General features: G+C 35.1%; 1 protein-coding gene and 2 pseudogenes across 4 annotated transcripts in view; 2 read left to right on the forward strand and 1 right to left on the reverse strand.

The window, feature by feature from the left end:
• The window catches only part of EXOC6 (exocyst complex component 6), a 218,378-nt gene that overhangs the window by 138,320 nt on the left and 57,251 nt on the right, over positions 1-22,807 (reverse strand). For all 4 annotated transcript variants that reach the window (XM_074233356.1, XM_074233354.1, XM_074233355.1 and 1 more), the window contains exons 2-5: positions 14,667-14,838; positions 13,375-13,422; positions 13,194-13,284; positions 8,927-8,972 (exon numbers count right to left, since the gene is read on the reverse strand). In XM_074233356.1, the coding sequence (XP_074089457.1) occupies positions 8,927-8,972; positions 13,194-13,284; positions 13,375-13,422; positions 14,667-14,838 (357 nt within the window). The remainder of the gene's footprint in view (positions 1-8,926; positions 8,973-13,193; positions 13,285-13,374; positions 13,423-14,666; positions 14,839-22,807) is intronic.
• LOC141521139 (non-histone chromosomal protein HMG-14 pseudogene) lies at positions 122-517 on the forward strand (annotated as a pseudogene).
• Positions 18,385-19,376, forward strand: LOC141520455 (ribosomal L1 domain-containing protein 1-like; annotated as a pseudogene).

Here is a 22,807-nt window from a genome sequence, read left to right on the forward strand (position 1 = left end):
TCCAATCCGGTTCCATCCAGTTCTGGGAGCTGCTCCGGCTGCGGCTCCGAGCGCCCCGCGGCGGGGGGAGGAGCATCCGGGCCCTGGAAGCCGCCGCAGCGGCCCCAGACCCCCGCCGCCCCTGGGGAGAGGGAGCCGGTCCCCGCGTGCAGCCAAGATGCCCAAGAGGAAGGGCAACTCCGCAGAAGGGGATGTAAGGGAGGAGCCCAAGAGGAGGTCGGCCAGATTGTCAGCTAAACCAGCCCTTGCAAAGGTGGAACCAAAGCCCAAAAAGACAGCTGAGAAGGCTAAATCTGAGGACAAAAAAGTTCACACTAAAGGGAAAAAAAGGAGCAAAAGGAAAACAAGCAGAAGCTACCAAGCAAGAACAGTATAAAGATGATTTGCCTGCAGAAAATGGAGAAAGTAAAAATGAAAAGGTTCCAGCCTCTGATTCAGCAGGAGAGAAAGAAACCAAATCTGAATAACATCTTATAAAAATTTTAACAATTGTCCCTGTAACCTCCCTTCTTGTACAATTCAGAGGAATATTTTTATCAACTGTTTTGGAAATGCCAGTTTTTTAGTGGCTCTCTAGAAACGCATTTTTAAGAAGGAGGCAGTCCTACCTCATCACATTAATTTTTTAAAACATTTAAATAAGTGAAGCCAATCTAAAGTGGCTTTATTTAGAGTCCTATTTAAAAAGGTGAGATCGATCATGTGCTGATTGTCAGTTTGGTTTTTTGTTTGTTTGTTTTAATACAACCAGAAATTAATAGTCTGTTGATTAGGAAGGTGTTTCATGTCTTGTGCATAGACTTAACATTCCATAGGCAGTTCTTACAATAAATTAAATGAAACAGAGATAGTAATTTGGAGTTGTGACCATGAATTTTAAAGATCTTATTTTGATTAATCTGTATCCATCTTGTCTTTCAGTACAATTGTTTCCTAAATAAAATGGCTCCCTGGTGTTGGATCTCCCTTTCAAAATTGTGTGCTATCAGTGACATTGTCATCTTTGGTAATAGTGGTACAATGTTTTTTCTGGTAACTTTGTTAATGTGTTGTAAAAGACTGGAAAATGTTTATAATGAGTGTAGTTTCATTAAATACAGAATTGGTGGAACCTTGCTTTGTAAAAGATCAAATACCTTATCTATATTCAGGATACTGCTATTTGATGACTTCTTTTTAGGGAGAATTGCCTCCAAACAAAGTAAGAAAAGTCACTGGAATAACAGTTTAGAAAAAGATTACAACTACATAATTTTTAGACTTTTCTAGCATTTTTTAAATGTACAATTTATTCATACTGTCTATGTACTGATGACCAAACGAACTAATAAAATCTTGATTACAAAAGAAAAAAAAATTACTGGACTGCCTGAAAATTGTGACCAGGAAAAGAGCTTAGACTTCATTTTTCAAGAAATAATCCAGCAAAACTGCCCTAAGATCCTAGAAGCAGAGGGTAAGGGAATTTCACCAATTATCTCCTGAAAGTGATCCCCAAAAAACATCTCCCAGGAATATTATAGCCAAATTCTAGAGCTCCCAAGTCAAAGAGAAAATACTACAAGCAGCCAGAAAGAAACAATTCAAATACCGTGGAGCTAGTCAGGATTACACAGGATTTAGCAGCAGTTATATTAAGGACTTGTAGGGCTTGGAATATGATATTCTGGAAGGCAAAAGAGCTTAGATTTCAACCAAGAATTAACTATCCAGCAAAAGTGAATGTTCTTTTTCAGGAGAAAAAGATGAACTTTCAATGAAACAGGATACTTTCAAACTTTCCTGTTGAAACGACCAGAGAGGAACAGAAAGTTTGATAAAGTACAGGATTCAGGTGAAGCAAAGAGAGGGAGGACAGAAAAAGCTAATTATTAGGGATTTAATGTTGTTGAACTGCTTGTATTCTTGTATGGGAAGAAGATACTGATAACTCATATGAACCTTCTCAGTTATAAGAACAGTTAGAGGAGGGAGCTGAATATAATGGTATAATATCATATGAAGATGGAGTAAATGGGTGAAAAAAAAGTAATGTACCAGGAGAATGGGCTAAGATAGTTCACACAAAAAAAAAGTCAAGAAAAGGCTTCTGCAATGGAGTGGAAGGGGAGAGCTAAAGGGGGAATAAATGGATCTTCATTCTCATAAGAAATGGCTCAGAAAGGAAATAACATACACAACTCAATGGAGTATAGAAATCAATCTTATCCTAAAGGAAAAAGGAAAGGAAAGGGATGGGAGAAGGGAGACAGGGTGAAGGGAGGGGATGTGCAGGTGACAGAAGAGAAGGATGATCATGGGAGAGGGTAGTCAGATATAACACACTTCTGAGGAGGAATAAGGTGAAAAGAGAAAGAATAAAATAAATGGGAGTGGAGAGGAATAAAATGGAGGGAAATAAAGTTAACAGTAGCAACTGTGGGAAAAAAATATTGAAGCAACTTCTATATGACTTATAATAAAGAATGCAACCCATTCCAGAGACAGAGTGGAAGGTATGTGAACACAGACTGAAGTACACTTTTTTTTCCCCCTCATTTCATTTCTCTTGAGCCTTCTTTACATTTTTTTGGAGGGGAGGAGATATTTATATCTACTTTCAAAACATGATTATAGCAACAATGTAAAAATAAATAAATAGTTTTTCTTTTTAAAAAAAAGTTGTGAGGGGACAGAGCCAAGATGGTGACAAGAGTGTATCGTGTCTTAGCGCTCTCTCATAAATCTTCGAAACTAAGGACTCTAACTAAATTTTCAAGAGACAGAACCCACAGAGGGACCCAGTGAGGCAGTTCTCCTACTCAAGGTAACCTGGAAAGGAGCAGAAAGGCTCTGCTCCCCAGGGTTGGAGGGGTGGCCAGGCAGAGGGGCGGCCCACCAGAGCGAAAGAACTTCAGCCTCCCAGAGGCAGCCCCAGGGCGCTGGGAGCCATGGCTCACAGTAGCAGGGGAAGTTTCCTGACCTACACCCCAGGGAGCACTGAGCACAAATTGGGGGAACAGCTGGGAGACCTCTGCCAGAGCGAGCACATGAAGCCCAGCCCTCAGGGCACATAGCAAGCAGCATGGCCAGCACAGTCCAGATCCAGGAAACAGAAGCAGGTGGGAGCCCCCAGGGCATGAGCCCAGTGAACCTAGGGAGGGAAGTGAAGAGAGAGACTACAGAGCTCTGCCCCTGGAACAGGACTCTGGGGCTCTGACCACATTCAGATCCTGATCGCAGTCTAGGCCCCCCCACAGAACAGCAGGGCTCCCCCCACCTCAGCCCAGTGGCGGGGGGGGGGCACATATGGTCATTCACAGACCAGGAGGGAGGACAGAGCCCCACACACTGAGATCCTTATGGAAGTGTCCCAAAAGCTCAGGAAGCACCCCCAAAACAGGCTTAGGCTGGGAAAATTAGCAAGCAGAGAAAAAAGAGGAACACTATTGAGAAATATTTTGCATATGAGCCCAAGAAGGATCAAAACACTCAGTCTGAAGATGAGGAAACACAAGCTCCTGCATCTAAAGACTCCAAGAAAAACAGAAATTGGGCTCAGGCTATGACAGAGCTCAAAAAAAGACTTTGAAAATCAAATGAGGGAGTTAGAAGAAAAACTGGGAAAAGAAATGAGAGAGATGCAGTAAAAACATGAAAATGAAGCCAGCAGCTTAGTCAACGAAATCCAAAAAAATGCTGAAGAAAATAGCATGCTAAAAACCAGCTTAGGTTAAATAGATAAAACAGTTCAAAAAGTTACTGAGGAGAAGAATACTTTAAAAAGCAAAATTGGCCAGATGGAAAAAGAAATAGCAAAACTCTCTGAGGAGAACAAATCCTTCAGACAAAGAAGAGAACTCAGGGAGATTGATGAATTTACGAGAAATCAGGACTCAGTACTTCAAAACCAAAAAAATAAAAAATTAGAAGAAAATGTGAAACATCTCATTGAAAAAACAACTGATATGGAAAAAAATTTTAGGAAAGATAATTTAAAAATTATTGGAATACCTGGAAGTCATGATCAGGAAAAGAGCCTTGACATCATTTTCAAAAGAATTACTACAGGAAAATTGCCCACATATCCTAGAAGCAGCGGGCAAAATAGAAATGGAGAGAATCCACTGATCCCCCCCAAGAAAAAGATTCCAAAAAACCAACCCCTAGGAATATTATGGCCAAGTTCCAGAACTCCCAAGTCAAAGAGAAAATATTACAAGCAGCCAGAAGGACACAATTCAAATATCATGGAGCTGCAGTCAGGATCACACAGGACTTAGCAGCAACTACATTAAAAGCTCGTAGGGCTTGGAATATAATATACCTGAAGGCAAAAGAGCTTAGAATGCAACCGAGAATCAACTACCCAGCAAAACTGAATGTCCTCTTCCAGGGGAAAAAGATGGACTTTCAATGAACCAGGGGAATTTCAAATGTTCCTGTTGGAATGGCCAGAGCTGAACAGACTCAGGTGAAGCATAGAGATTAGAGGAGAAGGGGAAAATATGAGGGACTTAATGATGATGAACTGCATGTATTCCTGCATAGAAAAATGACACTGGTAATACTCATATGAACCTTCTCAGTTAATAGAGCAGGTAGAAGGAGCTTTTATAGTTGAAGCACAGGAGAAAGCTGAATTTGAAGATAAAATATGGTATAAAAATGGAGTCATAGAAAAAGGGAAATGTAATGGGAGAAAGAAAAAGGAGAGGGGGGGAATAGGCTAAGATATTTCATATAATAAGATTTTTCTTTATTACAATGAGCTATTTCAATGATATGGAAGGGGGGAAGGCAAGGGGGAATGAGGGAATCTTCGCTCTCATCAGAGGTGGCTAGGAGAGGAAACAGCATTTATACTCGATGGGGTATAGGCACTGGGAGTAAGGAGAGGGGGGAGATGGAAGAAGGGGGGATGTGAGTGATGGAGGAGAGGATGGACCATGGGGGGAGAGTGGCCAGATATAACACATTTTCATTTTTACTTCTTGCAAGGGGCTGGGATTGGAAGGCCTGTCTGGGACCATAGGGCCAGGTGGATGCTGGGCCTAAGGGGTGGTATGGGGGCTTGGGGCCTCTTGGCCCCAGGGCCAGGGATTTGTCTGCTGTGCCACTCAGCTACCCTACAGCAGAGTCAGAGTGAAAGGAGAGAGAAAATACAGTACATGGTAGTGGAGAAATATGAAAGGAGGGAGTTGCGATCAGCAATGGCAACGGTGGAAAAATATGGAAGTAACTTTTGTGATGGACTTATCATAAAGAATGTGATCCAGCTGCAACAGAGTTGTTGGTGTTGGAACAAAGACTCAAGCATATTTTATTATTATTATTATTTTGGGGGGGGTGCAAGGCAAATGGGGCTGGGTGGCCTGCCTGGGGCCACATAGCAGGGTGATCTTTGGGTGTCTGAGGCCGGATTCGGACCCGGGTGCTCCTGGCTCAAGGGCCAATGCTCTGTCCACCATCCAGCCACCCCTACTATTATGACTATTTTATTTTATTTTGGGTCTTTTTTTTTCTTTTTTTGGTTTTTGCAGGGCAGTGGAGTTGGAGTGGCTTGCATGTCACACAGCTGGGTGATTGTTGGGTGTACGGGGCCGGATATGGGCTTGGGTGCTCCTGGCTCCAGGGCTGGTGCTCCATCCATTGCACCACCTGACCATACCTACAATTATTACTATTATTTTTTTAATTTTAATTTTTTTCTCTCCCCTTTATCGCTCAAGCAAGTCTATATTTGGGGGGAGGGGGAATTTTGTTTACTCTTAAACAAGAATATTTTATTAATGTATAAAAAACATTATTTGTACAAAATGAGAATAAATATTTATAAAAAATAAAATAAATAAAAAATAAAGTCATATATTTAAGTTTAAATATTGATATCAATCCATTATCTGTGATACTTTTTAGTATACTTATAATCATCTTGCTTATGTCCTTTAATTGGTGTGTATGAATCTTGGGTTTAGTTTTTTTCCAATCTGAAGCATAATAAATCTTGCTCCAGTCCATTATTTTAATGCTGTATAAACCTTTATATTTCAAGTGTATTTCTTATAAACAACAAATTGGATTCTGTTTCTAATTCATTCTGCTATCCTCTTCTATTTTATGAGTAAAGATATTCCATTTACATTCATGATTATGATAATTATGCATTTTCTCCATTCTATTTTAATATAATATTTATTTCCTATTCTCTTTTTTTCCATTTTCTTTTTTCATTTTTGAGGGAGTTTTGCAAGACAGTGGGGTTAAGTAACTTACCCAAAGTCACACAGCTAGGTAATTATTGAGTGTCTGAGGTCATATTTTAACTCAGGTCCTCCTCACTCCAGGGCTGGTGCTCTATTCCTTATGCCACCTAGCTGCCCCCCTCCTATTCTCTTTACAAAGAAAAAGGGTACTGTGAGAAAGATGTGTGCTTAACACAAGAGCTCTAGCTGCATTCTGCTGTGTCCCTATTCCCCATTTTTTTCTTCCCCCTTTCTCTCACCAGTCTCTCATCTCAGATTCTTCAAAGTTCCTCTTTATAATCCACTCTCTAGTTTAGAGATTATTTTGCCTATCACTAAATTCTTCCTCTCTTTTCCTCTATCCTCTATCTCATTCTGTTTAAATGACTATATCTCTACACCAAACTCTTTATTAAGTGTGCATGTTCTACCTTCCAATGACCAGATCACATGAAAGTGAGATTCAAGGGACTCCCTCCCACTCTCCTGCTCCTTCCTCCTCCTTTGTACAATCTTTTATACACATACCATTTAATTATGTGAGATAGTGGTTCCCCCACTCACCTTCCCTGTTTTGTTCCTAATATATATGTGTATATATACATATATATATATATATATATGTGTATATATATACATATATATATATATATACACATATTCCATTTCCTTTCTTCTTTTAAAATAATTGGCTCTCTGAATAATTTAGCCTTCTTTTTTGTAATTCCTGATGTCATTAAGTGACACTTGAATCTTCTGTTCCAAATAACATTAAACTGGAAATACTTCATCCTTGTTTATTCCATTCCTCATTTCTATTTATCTTTTTATATTTCTCTTAACTCCTATGTTTGTATTCCAAAGTTTTCTACTCAGTTCAGGTTTTTTCATAAGGAATGTTTGAAAGTCTTCTAAGAAATTTCACCAAAAATTTCTTCCCTCCCTCCCCAGAATATAATCATACAGAGTTTACTGGATAAGTTATTCTTGGTCTTAAGTCTATAACCTTTGCTTTCTGGAATATTATATTATAAACATATATATATATATATATATATATATATATATATATATATATATATATATATATCCTTTGTAATCCTGACTATGATTCCTTTTAATACTTTTTGCTTCCTCACGATGTTTTTTTCTTTAACTAAAAGTTTTGTTATAATGATCCTCATTTTATAGCTATTTTCAGGACTTGAACAATACATTCTTTCTATTTCTACTTTTCTCTTTGGTTTTAAAAGATCTGAGCAGGTTACTTTTAAGATTTCTTGAAATATGATGGAATGGAAGCATCCTATATGATGTAAAAGATCTTTTTTTTGTCTTGGCTTTCAGGTAATTCAATAATTCTTTAATACAATTGTCTCCCTTCTACCTATATTCCAGGTCATTTATTTTACAACTGACAGTTTTTGTCTTCTTCTTTTTCAGGTTTTTAACTTTTTTTAACTTTTCTGATTGTCTTAGAAAATCATTAGCTAGAAGTTAATCTTTCTCATTTTCAGGAATCATGCTGCTTGTGTTGTACTTCTTATGTCAAGCTGTTAATTCTCTTTCCAATTCTTCCATAATTTTTCTTTCTTTTTGAATGTTTACCTCTAATATTTTCATATAATTTACAAAAACCTTTTTTAATTATTGCTATATCTCTTCCATGAATTCTAGTTAACCTTGTACCCAAGTTTTTTTTTCTATTTAAGACTTTACCTATAGATGTTTTAGAGTTATTCTCTTATTCTTAATTTGTGTCTTAAGCATCCTTATCGTTATGATGTTTTGGTTTTTTCGGTGAGATTCTTTACTTTTTTGTTTATACTCTAGTATATTTCAGACTTTATATTAAGGCCAAATTTGGCACACTTCTGAAGGGAATTTATGAGCTGATCCTGCTGTTGCTTTCTTGGAGTACAGAGTATTATGCTATTCCAAGATCTCAGGGAAGTTCAGGCTAGGGATCTGCAAGCTTTAATGCTCCATGAGTATTCTGATCCTGGGCAAATATGATCCCTGCCTTTCTGATCTGAGTTCTGCAGGTTCTTGACCATGAATTGCCTTGGCTAAGAAATCATCAGCTAGTGGTCAACCTTCTGGTAATGAACATCTCCAAACTTACAAGAAATTACACTCTCTTGCCTGCTGCATATTCAAAGCTTTTACTTTTAGTTTACTAAGACCTACGTGAAATTGTGTTTTGCAAGTACAACTTTTTAAAAACAAGGGTAACTTTCACAACACAATAATTTACAGTAGAATTTAGTGAAATACATTGTGTACTAGCTTAATCTATATCATTCTTGTTCGGTTGTATAAGTGTATTTATTTTATGAATAATATGAGCTCTCAAATTGTAAATTCGTAAAGGTAAGGAATTAGTTCATCTAAATTAACCTCTATTGTGTCTTAGCACAGATCAGCATATAACAAGGTGGTGGGGGTTTTCTTGAATAACAATGATTAGTATATATAAATACAATAAATAATAGCAAATTAACCTCTATTGTGTCTTAGCACAGGTAGCATATAACAAGGTTACTGGAGTTTTTTCGAATAACAATGATTAGTATGTATAAATACAATAAATAATAGCAAAAACACAAAGCAAATTCCATACATGATTATTTTTCTTCAATCCTTCAGTTGCCACAAAAACCTGTATATTAATTTTAAAATATTTTTAAGGCTCCACTCACCGTTTTGCATTCATCTGTTCTTTTAGTTTACTGTACATTTCCAAGACTGTATCAAAACAAAATTAAATTATAAGAATGTATTTTGGTTTAAAAATATTATATGAGATTAAAACTATAACAACAGAATCCAAAAAGAAGAAAACATAAAACATTCTTTAATTTCCTGTCTTATTTCAACTATAGCTTAATTTTATCTTTTTTAAAGTAAAAATGTAAGATTCTATATGAACAAAATTGGCATCTGAACTTTGATATACTTACCTTTCACAAAAGAGACCTAGAGTAATTTCTACATTCTAACATCTGTAACCAAATCATAATAATCTTCTTAAACGAAGAAAAAATTATTCTTTACAATAAAATATAAGTATAATGCTTATTAATTATAATGACTGCTATATATAATTATAATCTCAAAATATATTTATAATAATTGATAAATCATTAATATGATTACATATTTATTATATTATTTTATCCTATTATAAATTAACACATACTTAAAAATTAAATCATAAAATTCTACTAAGTGGAGTAAATTCTTTTTCCAAGCTACATTAAAAACAGGGAAAACTATGACATTTACAGTAGAATACATGAATTATACCAAAAGGCTGCTTTAAAAAAGCAGAAGTTTGCTTCTTCCAAGATATCTCAAGAGCAGTAGGTAAACAGACTCTCCAAAGTAAATATAGTCTCCAAAACCAACAGATTTACTAATCCTAAGATTAGGAGAAATCTTGCTTCCTGGTCTCAATACCAAGAAGCAATATAGGGATCACACTGAGTAAAGGTGATTTCCAGGTAATTGCTAAAGCTTAGTGGCTAAGTAGGCTAAAAGAGTACCTAATTCATTCAGACCTAAAATGTTGTTCCTTAGCCTCAGAATAGCAGTAGAAGTATAGTATTAAATTTTGTTTTCCTTTATTCTTCTACTCCTCCCTCCTTGGGCTACTTTAGGACTAAAATAAGACTATTATAACAATTCCCTCCTTACACAACTTCTCAGATTTATATGCCTATTGGCAGTCCGAAGGCACAATATAAAGGGAGCTAAAGTTGTAATAAGGAAAACCTGAGTTCAAATTCAGTCTCAGACAGAAAGCTATGTGACCTTGAGGAAATTCCTTAACCTGTCAGTTTCAGCTTCCTCATCAGTTAAAGGGGGTGGGGGTGGGGGGATAATAGTGCCTTCCTCCCTAGGGCTGTTGTTAGGATAAAATAAGATCATATTTGTAAAGCACTCTGCAAACTTTGAAGTGCCATAGAAATATTAGCTAATAATTATCATCATTATCACCAACCACACAACCAGGCTACCTGGACTTAAAAAAAAAACCCTGTCAGTATGACTTTTTCAATTTATCTTATGATGTCAGTGATGCAGAGAATTATAAGAGAATTATGAATGTAGAAAGTTTAATTTTTAATGTTGTTAAAATCTGGGAATCTTATTAAGGGTGTAGAAGATTTTTTCTCTTGAAATGTAAATTGACTCCTATTGTTTCATTGTTTAATATAAAATTTGTATCCTATCTCCTCATTCCCAACCCCACCAGCTGGTTTCGGTCATGTAAGGGGGAGGAAGGGATTTCCCCTTTTGCCTTCAATATCCGGATAAAGGACAAGGCTATAAAACTTCTACTCTAGGTTAGTCCTCTCTTTCTCTGACCCAGTCAGCTCTCCCTGACTGTCTGGCTTCCTCTCTTTATCTACCTGTCTCTGTCTCTCTCTCTTTCTACCAGGCAACTGTGCCTAGCCTTTTTTATTCACCCTGTCCTAAAGTACTTGTTGACCCTTCAGGAGGAAAAATTTTTTAATCTGTTTACTTTGCTATATTTCATAATAAAATCCTGAGAGGTTTTAAATTCCCAGAGAGCATGCACAAAGTCATTCATCTTTCAGCCCCGAATTCCTATGCTTATTTGGTTACTCCAAATCCCATCAACAACATCAGGATTTATTTTCAAAAGATAGTATTATGACCAAACAAGTTATTTTGGCTTTTTTTTAATTCCAAAAGTCTAACCAGAAACCACACTCCATTCTCCAGAGCTAAAAGTTAACCTTCCAAAGCAATGTAGCCTAACTTGGGGGGGGGGGGGGGGCATGGAGGTTTTGTGAGGCACTGGGGTTGTAACTAGCCCAAGGTCACAGAGGTAGTAAGTATCAACTGAAGTCAAATTTGAACTCAGTCCTCCTGACTCCAGTGCTCTATCTACTGCACCACCTAGCTGCCCCAACATAGACTAAATTAAAAAGAATCTCATAGCTCAGAAAGATCTAGAAACCACTCTTACCATTTGGAAGAATGAAGTAACTTTTTTTTAGTCAATGAAACCTGGTAAATTTTCTCTCCTGCTTCAACTAATTAACCATTTTTAAAATGATTCCATTTGGGGCAGCTAGGTGGCATAGTGGATAAAGCACTGGCCTTGGAGTCAGGAGTACCTGGGTTCAAATCCGGCCTCAGACACTTAATAATTACCTAACTGTGTGGCCTTGGGCAAGCCACTTAACCCCATTTGCCTTGCAAAAAAAAAAAAAACTAAAAAAAATGATTCCATTTAAGAAAGCACATAGAACCATGAGAGGACATGGACAAGGGTCAACAGTATGGATCTGCAATCTACATCTCTAGGTTGAAAAAGAATACTCGGGGCAGCTATGTGGTGCAGTGGATGGTGCACTGGCACTAGAGTCAGGAAGACCTAAATTCAAAATCTGACCTCAAACACTTAATAATTGCCTACCTGTTTGACCTTGGGCAAATCACTTAACTCCATTGCCTTAAATAAAATTAAAGGAAAAGAATACTCACTTAAATGAGATTAGAGATTCATCTGGCTATTTGATTCTTGAACCCTGTCCCAAGTGCCTAGATTACTCTTTGTTATACATTAGAAAGGCAATTTCAGACCACTGAAATATACTCTATAAATGCAACTTACTGCTTTCTTGGTATTATTCTCAGTAATTTCAGAGTACAGTCAAGATTAGAGGTCTAAAAGATTCAATGTCTCTGTTGGGGACATCAGTGGGCTTTGGAGAAATTTTGGGTCTAATATCTTTAAAAACTACCATGTGATATTTATGTAACAGTTTAGGATTATTTACAGAATACTTTTCACAAATCATTTCATTTGATCCTCATATTTTTAAAAACATGGGTTAGATAGGATAGGACAGACTTTTTTTCATTTTATATTTAAGAGAATCAAAGTTCAAAGGGGTTAGGGGTTAAGACTTGTCCACTATCAAATAGTCATAGAGCTAGGATAAATAAATACAGATCATTGGAATCCACATCCATATTACAACTGTTTGTTTTTTTCCTGATCTGAACTATAATTGATCTATGATTTTGTCAATGAATAGAAGGAAGCATTGAATCAAGTAATAAATTTTTGGTTTTTTGGTTTGGGGGGGTTTTTTTTTAGGTTTTTTGCAAGGCAAATGGGATTAATTGGCTTGCCCAAGGCCACACAGCTAGGTAATTATTAAGTGTCTGAGGCCGGATTTGAACCCAGGTACTCCTGACTCCAAGGTCAGTGCTTTATCCACTGCACCACCTAGCCACCCCCAAGTAATAAATTTTTAACTTTTGAACTTTATTTTTGAACTTTATTTCTTTAAAAAGAGATTCCAGGGGCAGCTAGGTGGTGCAGTGGATAGAGCACTGGCCCTGGAGTCAGGAGTACCTGGGTTCAAATCCGGCCTCAGACACTTAATAATTACCTAGCTGTGTGGCCTTGGGCAAGCCACTTTAGCCCCATTGCCTTACCAAAAAAAAAAAAAAAAAAAAAAAACCTTAAAAAAAAGAGAGAGAGAGATTGCAAGCTAGGAAATCAAGACTAATGGTTCTTCTCTAAAGAATTTCAGAGTAAAGGAGAAGGGAAATAGAACTCTAGCATTTTTTGATACTTCTTCAACTTTTCTTTCTTACATTGCTAGGAAGGCAAAACTTAGGAAAAGATACAAAAATGTGTATTTCTCTTCCTCCCTAGAAAACTAGAGAGAGAGGGTTTGTCCTAAGAAACAACTGGACTCTGGGATATTAATGAAACAGATAATCAAAGACTTTGTTAACCAGGCAGGAAAACAATGAAAAATCAAGAACAATAGTAACAAGAGTATAGTTATGGGGATGTATTGGGTAACTGCAAGGTAATTTGTAATTTAGATTATAGAGATACATGACTAGACTTTAGTATTTAATTACTATGTTATCAAGATGAACATTATAATAAAGATCATTTTTACTCACCAGGAAGACAACACTGCAATTTTTCTACTACAGTTGTAATATTTCTCTGCTGAATTCTACATCGAATGATGTTTTCTGTTTGAGCAATCACCTTAGATATGAAAAAAATTCACATTTTAAAATAACAATTTAAATACGCTCCATCTATTCAGTGTTCATAAAGAAGGCACCAAAAACTCACCTCTTTTCCAGCATCCTGAAGTTTGCAGTTGGTATCAGTAACTTGGACCTTAAAAAATAATTTCACCTTTGTTAGAAAAATATGCATATATTGTGCTAATGTAACTGCTCACCCTTGTAATCAGATCATGCTTCTTGACAAACTTAGAACAAAGGAATTCAAATTAACTCTACAACTTGAACTTGAACTTTTTATTGCAAAGGGCTTTTGTTAACTTCAATTACTTATGACAGTTCTTTTTAACAGATTCTGTGGCAAACTTCTCAAATTTACGCTGGATTTTTGAACTTTACTTGTTTCTCTAAGTCTGTCAAACAATTCAAATCAGTGACCCAATTGACCACTGGTCCCTTTTTGATAACTTCAATGAGCTCTATGTGCCATTCATTGTCTGTAGGAAATGGTGATTACATTTTTATGGTAATTAAACATTCATACTTTGCTGAATGCAAACACTGGGTGGTTGATTAACATTAAATGTACAAATCTCCAAGCTATAGCAACATTTTAATACTGCAGGTGCAGGCAAAGCTCAACATCAGATTTTCCCACATATTAAGTGACTCATTAGGTCATCATAGTAAGGAAGCACATTCTGGTTTATTAAAAATCTCATTAATTTCTGAACAAAAAATGCTCAGTGGCCTCAATGATGTTTTATTTGGTCTCTTGTTATCTGAATATAGGGTTATTCCATCTGCCATGCTCTTAAATATAAAGTATGCTTAAAAGAACATTTGTTAAAAAGTATTTAGAGTAGTGACTGAATAAAAATCTCTATTTTTTAATAATTTGGGAAATGTATGGAAGGAATTGAAAAAAACTTTTTAAAAGAAAAAAACACAAATCTCTAATTAGTAACTTGAAAGATCTCATTTTCAAATCATATGAAAGATTTTATGCTTAAAAAATTTTCATTAAAACAAAAAATCTCTCATCAACTTTAGGAATTTTTAAAAGTCAAACTATAAATTGAGTTTCCAAATACAAAATTGTTAAAAGCTTCCATGAGCTCCTTCAAGGAAAGAAAGCCTATTAACTCAATGAAGCTACCAAAAAAAAAAAAGTGGGGAGATGGGGAGAAAGAGAAGAAACAGAGGGATTAGTCCAGTCATTAGCAAGACAACTGTGTTAATAGAGCAGAAAGAATACTCTACCCAAAAAATATATCCTAACTCATTTTTATAACTGGCTCTCATTCAATACTGATGTGTACATATGCAACATGAACTAAATTCTAATGACTTACTAAGGACAAAGACAAATAAATATAATCCTAAGAGGGCTCTTACCTTAAGTTTTTCTGCATCAGTTCTTACTTTGAGGAGTTCCGTAATAGCATCTACAAAACCTTGATGATGAAAATTGCACATCTTTTCAATTTCTTTATCATGATTGCGAATACAAGCATCTAGTTTTTCCAGGAATTTCTGGTGTGCATTTGGTTGGTCATCATATACAGACCTGCAAATATTTAAAGGAAAAATTAAAATCACTTCCATCTCATCAAGTTCTCACTTAATAGTCTATTCCAATGCTAGTGCTAAGAACTTTACAAAAATGTCAGAATTTTCCAGGTAATTTATTTGAATTTAGTGTTTTAAAATATGCTAAGTACCTAGAATTTTCAGGTACTTATCCAAATCTATTTCTCAGCTGTATGCATTACAAATCTTGATTCAGTTATTTCTCTTTCATAAAATGAAAATAAAATAATAATATCCCCTTTCTATAACCACCCTTTTCTTCCATCTAGTTAAGTCTGAAGATACATTTTTGTCAATATTTGGTAGAAAGTCTTTTATGAAAAGTAACATAACTCCATAAATACCTTTTCATTAGATATCATTTAGCAAAATGTATGTGATGATATATGGTACCTCAAATTATAAAAAGAAAAAAAAAGCTAAATTTGCTGAGGAAAGTGAAAACAATTATCCTGCAACATACAAAAATACCACAATATGTTTCACTTACCCTAAACCTTAAAATTTATTTTCAAAAATATCTTTAAGGTATACCTTTGAAGTATACAAGTTAACTCCTGTCTAATAGCCCCACAAGAAGATCTGTGGCAAACTGTTAGTTGTCTGAGGATGATTTAAATCTGAAGAGATACAACATATCAATTTCCAATTGATAATGAAATGGTTATGTTGTTAAACATAAACGGTAGTACAGTTAAATGGTGTACAGTTAAACAGAATGGTAGTATTGTTAAACATAAAGTACAGTTAATAGTAGTACAGTTAAACATAAGTTAAGTGAAGAACACATTTTATTGTAAATGTGCAGTTCTACAGACTAAAGCTAAAGAAAGATAAAAATAGTTCGAATATCCTTGTTTTTTTTTAGAAATTATGGGAAAGTGATATACCAGAAAGACTAGAAAGAGCAATTTGCCCTAATTTTTAAAAATTAGGGTAGATAACAGATAAGTTTTAATATTATTGAATTATTGGTATTTCAATATCATTGTTGAATTAATATGAGTTATCATGATCAATTTTTTTTTGATCATGAAAGCTAGAGACTAATCTTCTGGTGCTGTCTCTCCAGATTTAAATCTTCCTCAGACAATTTACACAGCCTGCCACTGGGCTCTTATAAGTTTTTCTAGTTTGGCACAATCAGTCAGAGCATATGTTCTGCTGTCATAACCCTGAAAACACAGAGATACTTCTACATTAAAACAATGACAAGCCCAACTATCAATCATTCTAAAACGAATTATCAAGCATATGGTCTGTTAAACATTTTTAAAATATAGTGATTACTATTATAATTTAAGAACAAGTAATTGCAAACTAGTCTAAATAGGGTTTTAAGAGTAGTCAATCAAAGTTATACAGCAGCAGCAGCAGCAACAACCAAAAAACAATCATGTATCTAACTTTCAGCAAATTAAATAAGCACAATCACCCATGTTATCCTTGTGGATAAAATAGTGAGACACAATACTAGGACTGAATATATAATTTCATTCATAAGCAAACTCTCTCTACCAATACTGATTGGAAATATCTTGCAATGTGTAATCTTAAGAGAGCTGTCTGGTACACTGAGAAATTAAGTGACTTGTCCAGGGTCACACAGATAGAATACATCATAAGTGAAACTTGAACACAGATCTTCCACAGTTCATTATACACTATGCTATAATGCTTAATGGTTAGATGAAAATTAACACTCAAACCCATTTTCCTGATGACCCTCCAACAGAGACTTGACCCCTACTAAGTGTAAGTGGCAACACAGCTCTATTTCTGTCCTGCTTAATGATTCAAAGGTAGACACAAAGAGAATACTTTCAAATTTGTAAATATCAACAAAAATACAAAATGGTGCAGGACCAAGAATAAAACTGCTTTACAATCCTCTTGAAACTTTTCTTTCTTTTGACTGATCCATTAATCAAATATTTTGCTGATTAAATAAACCACTGAGAATTTATTATAATCACTCTATAAAGAACCCATAGTTTATATCCTTGTAATGTCATTCTCTTTTTAAAATATTTTTATATTTACTCTCATTATAAAGATGAGTCAAGTCAACAAGCTACTTATGTAGCTTGTGTCTACTATGTACTAACCATTGTACTGTGTGCTAAGGAAATAAAGGCAAAAGCCAGTCCCCGCTCTCAAGGAAATCAACCTAATGATGAAAAGAGCAAGGAAATAATTATGTACAAATTTTCCAAATAATGATAATAATAAAATGGAAATAATCAATAATGAGAAGGTACTAACAGGTAGCTCCTATTTTTAACCAATTATTTTTACAAACTATGTGCTAAATTCAATTGTTTTTATAGGCTGAGGGAGGGCTGATAATGCCCTTCAAGTTCTAAGGCCTTGAGGTTGAGCTTCAGTCACTCTGACCTAGTTATATGTCTTGTTATGATAAACTACAGAACTGGAAATGTTGTGACAGTCAAATCACACTATTAGGCAATCTGCTTAAATGTTTTCAAGAATTATACTTTAAGGAGATTCATTTGCTGGTTTGTCAAAAAGTGTTGTTTCAAAGCAGAATTTATAAATAAAAATATAAGGACAGCTAGGTGGTGCAGTGGATAGAGCACCAACCCTGGAGTCAGGAGGATGTGAGTCCAAATTTGGTTTCAGACATTGCTGTTTTAATAATTATCTAACTGGGGCGGCTAGGTGGCACATTGGATAGAGCACCGGCCCTGGAGTCAGGAGTACCTGAGTTCAAATCCGGCCTCAGACACTTAATAATTACTTAGCTGTGTGGCCCTGGGCAAGCCACTTAACCCCATTTGCCTTGCAAAAAAAATAATAATTATCTAACTGTGTGACACTGGATAAGTCACTTAATCCCAATGCCTTGCAAAAAAAATCTAAAAAATAAAAAAAAATTTAACTAGTTAGTGACTAAGTCTCCTAACTAGTATTTTTTCCATCAATAACACAAATATTTTAGAGTAGCTAAATGTGCTACATATGCAGCTCTTGTTACCAAAACCTTTCACTTAACATACTACTCCTCCAGCCAGTTTTCCTGATGTTACTCAGATCCTATGATTACACACTATAACCAAAGAATAACATTAACTTATTGAAAGGAATGCAAATTTAAAAGTCTACTGATAGCAAGGTTTGGTTATAATATATTCATGATCCTATTAAAAATTACTATTGTTTGGGGCAAAATCATATATATTTTATGTAATATGTATTCATATATATGAGATATATACGTATACTCATATAGGATATGTCTATGTTAATTTTTACCACCATTAAACTCAACACATCTGGCATGAGAACATCATCTTGAAACATCTTGGAGAGCACCAGATCTATACCATGCCAGAAAAAGGGAAGGCAGGGTGAGGAGGAGGAGTTTGAATATATAAATTTAATCCATTCCCAAAAGGCAAAATGGAGCTTTTCTGGTCCCTTTCTGGCACCTTCGGACACGTGTAGTGGAGGAAAATGGGCACCATAGCTGAGGAGAAGACAGAGCCTCAGCTTGTGCCTCATGAGCAGACCTTTGCCACATGGTATTAGACCTGATACAAAAGAAGTTTGTTTATTTACCAAAGATGAATCCAATTTAACTTCGGAACAGACAGAAAATTTCTATAAGCAGCTTTTGAAAAAGAAGGGAATTACAAGCATTACTGAGGTCATTCCATACAAAAGGTTAAAACAAGAATATAAACCTTATGAAGCTAAGCGATGCCTTTTGAGCAGTTATGACCTTTTCCTTGCTGATCAAAGAATTAGACAACTTTTACCCTCACACATAGGAAAGCATTTCTATCGTAGAAAGTAGACCTCACGACTAAAAATTTGTCAGAACACATCAATAGAATTATCCAGGGAACTTCATTACTGGTCACCAATCATGGTTGTTGCAATACATCATGTGTGGGTCACACGGGAATGCCTGTAGATCACCTAGTGGAAAATATTGTTGCTGCTATAGACGTGATTTCAGAAAAGTTGCCAGAGAAATGGGAGAGTGTAAAACTTCTACAACTAAAAACAGAAAAATCTCTTTCCATTCCAATCTTTTCTTCATTTGTCTCCCAATTGGATTCTCAGAAAAAGTAAGAAGCAAAAGCAAGGCAAAAAAGTGGCCACCAAGGCTGCCCAGACTGCAGTGAAATCTAAAAGTAAATGTCCTTTGGATGGCCATGAACTAAAGGCAGAAAAGGAAGATAAAGCTGAACCTGATTTTGAGGATGAGATTCCACAACTAGTCCCTATTCAAGCAACACCTCAGAAGTGCCCAAAGAAAGCAACCCTAAAAAAGGAGTCTACAGGAGAGAGTCTCAGTGCTGAAACACCACAAGCTAAAACTCGTCGTGGAAAGAGAAAGGTCTCCAAAGCTCTGGAGACTCCAGAACAGATTAACACAGGTTCCATGAAGTCGAAGAAGACCCCAGCTAGTGGCAAAAGTAAGAAACCTACAATCAATTCCCCCAAAAACTTGAGAAAGAGAGTAATTCCTCAGTAGAGGTTAAACCCTGCATTAGACTCCTGAGAAGTTAAGGGGTCACTTACTGCTCATAACAAAGTAGGGGAAAATTGAATGACTTTAAAATGAAGTCTCTTTCTACTTGCTTTTCTAGTTAATTCACACAATGGGGGAAAAATGGTTTTTCAGTGCCATATCACCGTTTCAATTACCTTAATATGCTGTAGCTTTTGTTCTTGAGCCATTCTTATTAAGTGTTCAAAATGTCTATTCTACTTGTTTTCTTGCAACTGTTATTTAAACCTATTACTTAAACTTTATTGTCGGATATAATGCATTTGTTCCCTGTACTAATAACTTAAAATAATCTAGTCATTCATCAAGGTGATCAGAGAATTAACAAAGGTTAAAGGTTAAAGAATTCTGTTTGTAAAATTTTCCCCCCTTTCTCCAATTCTTTATTCCTTCCTTACAACTAAACAAGTCTTAAGCACATATAAGTAGATTATCTGTAGAGTTAAGTTAGTATATTCAGAATAGACTAGATCTATTGACTGATAATACTGTTTTGGCTTTTATTTTTCATTAAACAGTAAAAATTTATTATGTTTACATTCTTAGAGCTTTCATTGTTTTTGACTGAAATCAAAATCAGGAAAATAATTTTATGTTCATTCATTTCATTCCTCTACCTTTTATTTTTCTTTGACAATCACAGTAAAAAGGTCATTTTAAAGAATTTCCACTCAAGAACAATTTCTCAATTAGGCATAGTTTATAGGTAACAAAATAAAAAAATTCAAAATAATGAAAGAACTACTATGAAATTTAGACAGTTGCTGTAAAATTTCTTTGGTCTATCAGAAAACTTATGACAGTGTTTTTCGTCAATATAATGTGCTTATATTTTGCATTTTTGTTTTAAGACTTTTCTAAATAAACATAGTTGAACAAGAAAAAAAAGGCAAATGGATATAAATGACTGAAAACTTGTTCTCTCTCAGAACTCATGGAAGAGTATATGAAAAGGCCCAAAATTCCAAATGTTAATATACAGAAATATTGGATTAGTGCTTCCTAGACAAAGTTAAGGGAAAGAATATTAACACCATTTTATAATTTGACTTTCTTAATATTTTGTTCATTACTTTTGTTTCAAGTTTTTTTTTAAATTTTGGCTCAATTGTTAATAATGGTTTTATTACAGTTGTTCTACCCTATGTCTTAATTTCATTAAAAAAAACAAGACCGAAAGATCTGTGGTACTAGCCCTAGAGAATGAGGAAGATCTCATTAATGATAGTTCTCCTTTCCTATCTGGTTGGGAATTTTCAGTACTAAAAGCAAAGGATAACCACTAGGATCAGGTAGTTTATGGAGGTTGTGAGTACCTTAAATAGTGGACAGTAAACCAAATGTAGAGTTTAAAAGTACTTTTCAGTCAGAAGGAAATAGGCAGGAAGCAAATTTCAAGTAAACAGATTAGAGTCGGCATCTAAAGGTTCAGACTAAACAGGAGGGGACAGGCAGGAAGTAGATTCCAGACAGCAACTCAGGGTTTAGAAAAAATAAATAGGGTCACACAAAAGTTGTTTGATCCAATGATCAAGCTGGCTGCCATCTTTTGGGGTTTTATATGTTCTGCTAATATGGGTAGACAAGGGTTCATAAATACATGCTGGGATAGTAGTATCAGCTGACAATGAGAGAAGTTAAACTTATTACTACACAACTAATAAAAAAAATTCTAGTCTCTTGATTGCTAGTCCAGTGGTCCTTTCCACACAGACTCAGTGGATAGACGAGGAATTACTCAATAAGCATCTCATAGTTAGCTACTGAATAGAATGCTGCACTGGAATAACTTAGAAAGCTGATTATTAGAGGAAACACTGATTAGAAAATAAGACATATGGGGCATTAAAAAAAGTGAGTCATAACTTTTTTTTATTTCTTTTTTTCTGTGGTAACCAAGAGAATACAATGATAAAGTAGAAGGGCTTATTCCCCAAAAAGAAATTATACACAGGCAGATAATATATATTCTAGAAGTGAAAGATGAAAACCCTTGCTCTGGTTTTTTGTACAAAGTTGCTATGAAATGGAGTCAAAGTATACTCCTCAAAGAGTTCTGGGCTTTAAAAAAAAAAAGGTAAACCTAAGTTAGAAGGTCACATTCTATCTCAGCCTTAAGACCAGAATTAGATCAAAAAGTAATTTAAAACAGTTAATGATCAAGTAGATATATTCTTTAAATCTTGCTCTAAAATTCTAGCTCATTCGTGTTCGACTCTTTGTGACCCCCATTTGGAGTTTTCTTGGTAAAAGTAGAGGAGTGGTTTGTCATTTCCTTCTCCAGTTCATTTTTATCATCCTCAATATTACCAACTTCCATGACTAAAATATCCATACGTCTTGCCCCAGAGTATCCCAGTATAGCACCAAGAAGTTAAAAGAAGAAAGGTTCCCTAAACATCAAAATATTTGTAGCAACATTTTTGATAGTGAAGAAGTGGGGGGGGGGGAGTAGTAATCATCAAAATAATCTAGTGAAATATCTAAGAAATAAAGAGGTAAATCAGTGGAATAATTACGTAACTTGATACCTAGTAGTAATGACCATAGGAATATAGAGTTTGATAAACCTTTTTTAAAGTTCAAAGCTTTTTAAAACTTGATTGATATCTGACAAAACTGCCGAGAAAATTGTAAAGCAGCTTGGCAGAAACTAAGCATAGACCAACAAATCACACCACATACCAAGATAAACTTAAAATGGATAAATGATTCACACACAGTGACATCATAAGCAAATCGGGGAGCCTAGAAAATTTTACCAGTCAAACCTATTTGAATAAGTTATTTAAGACCAAATGAGATAGCATTTTTTCAGTTGCTTTTCATTCATTTTCAGTCATGTTTGACTCTTGATGATCTCATTTTGGAGGGTTTTTTGGGCAAGATTCTGAACTGATTTTCCATTTCTTTGTCCTGCTCATTTTACAGATATGAAACTGAGGTAAGTGGAGTTAAGTGCTTAAGTGTATGAGGACAGAGTTGAATTTTAGGATGCAAAAATGGATAATTTTGATTTCATTAAATTTAAAAGGTTTTATACAAACAAAAACCATCTTGGCCAAAATTGAAGAGAAGTAGAAAATTGGGAGGTGGAGAATTTTATTGCAAGTTTCTCTGATAAAGGTCTCATTTCTCAAATATATAAAAAACTGAGTCAAATTTATAAGAAGTCATTTCTTAATGGATACATAGTCAAAGCATATGAACTGACAGTTTTCTGAAAAAGAAATAAAAAGTGTATATATAGTCTTTTGAAAAAAATGTTCACTATTGATCAGAGCAATGCAAATTAAAGCAATTTTGATATAGCAACTCACACCTATCAGATTAGTTAATGACAGGAAAGAAAAATGACAAATGCTGGAAGAGAGAAAAATAGGGACACTAATACACTATTAGT

Source organism: Macrotis lagotis, chromosome 4, assembly GCF_037893015.1.
Source record: "Macrotis lagotis isolate mMagLag1 chromosome 4, bilby.v1.9.chrom.fasta, whole genome shotgun sequence".
In the NCBI taxonomy this organism is placed as follows: Eukaryota; Metazoa; Chordata; class Mammalia; order Peramelemorphia; family Peramelidae; genus Macrotis; species Macrotis lagotis.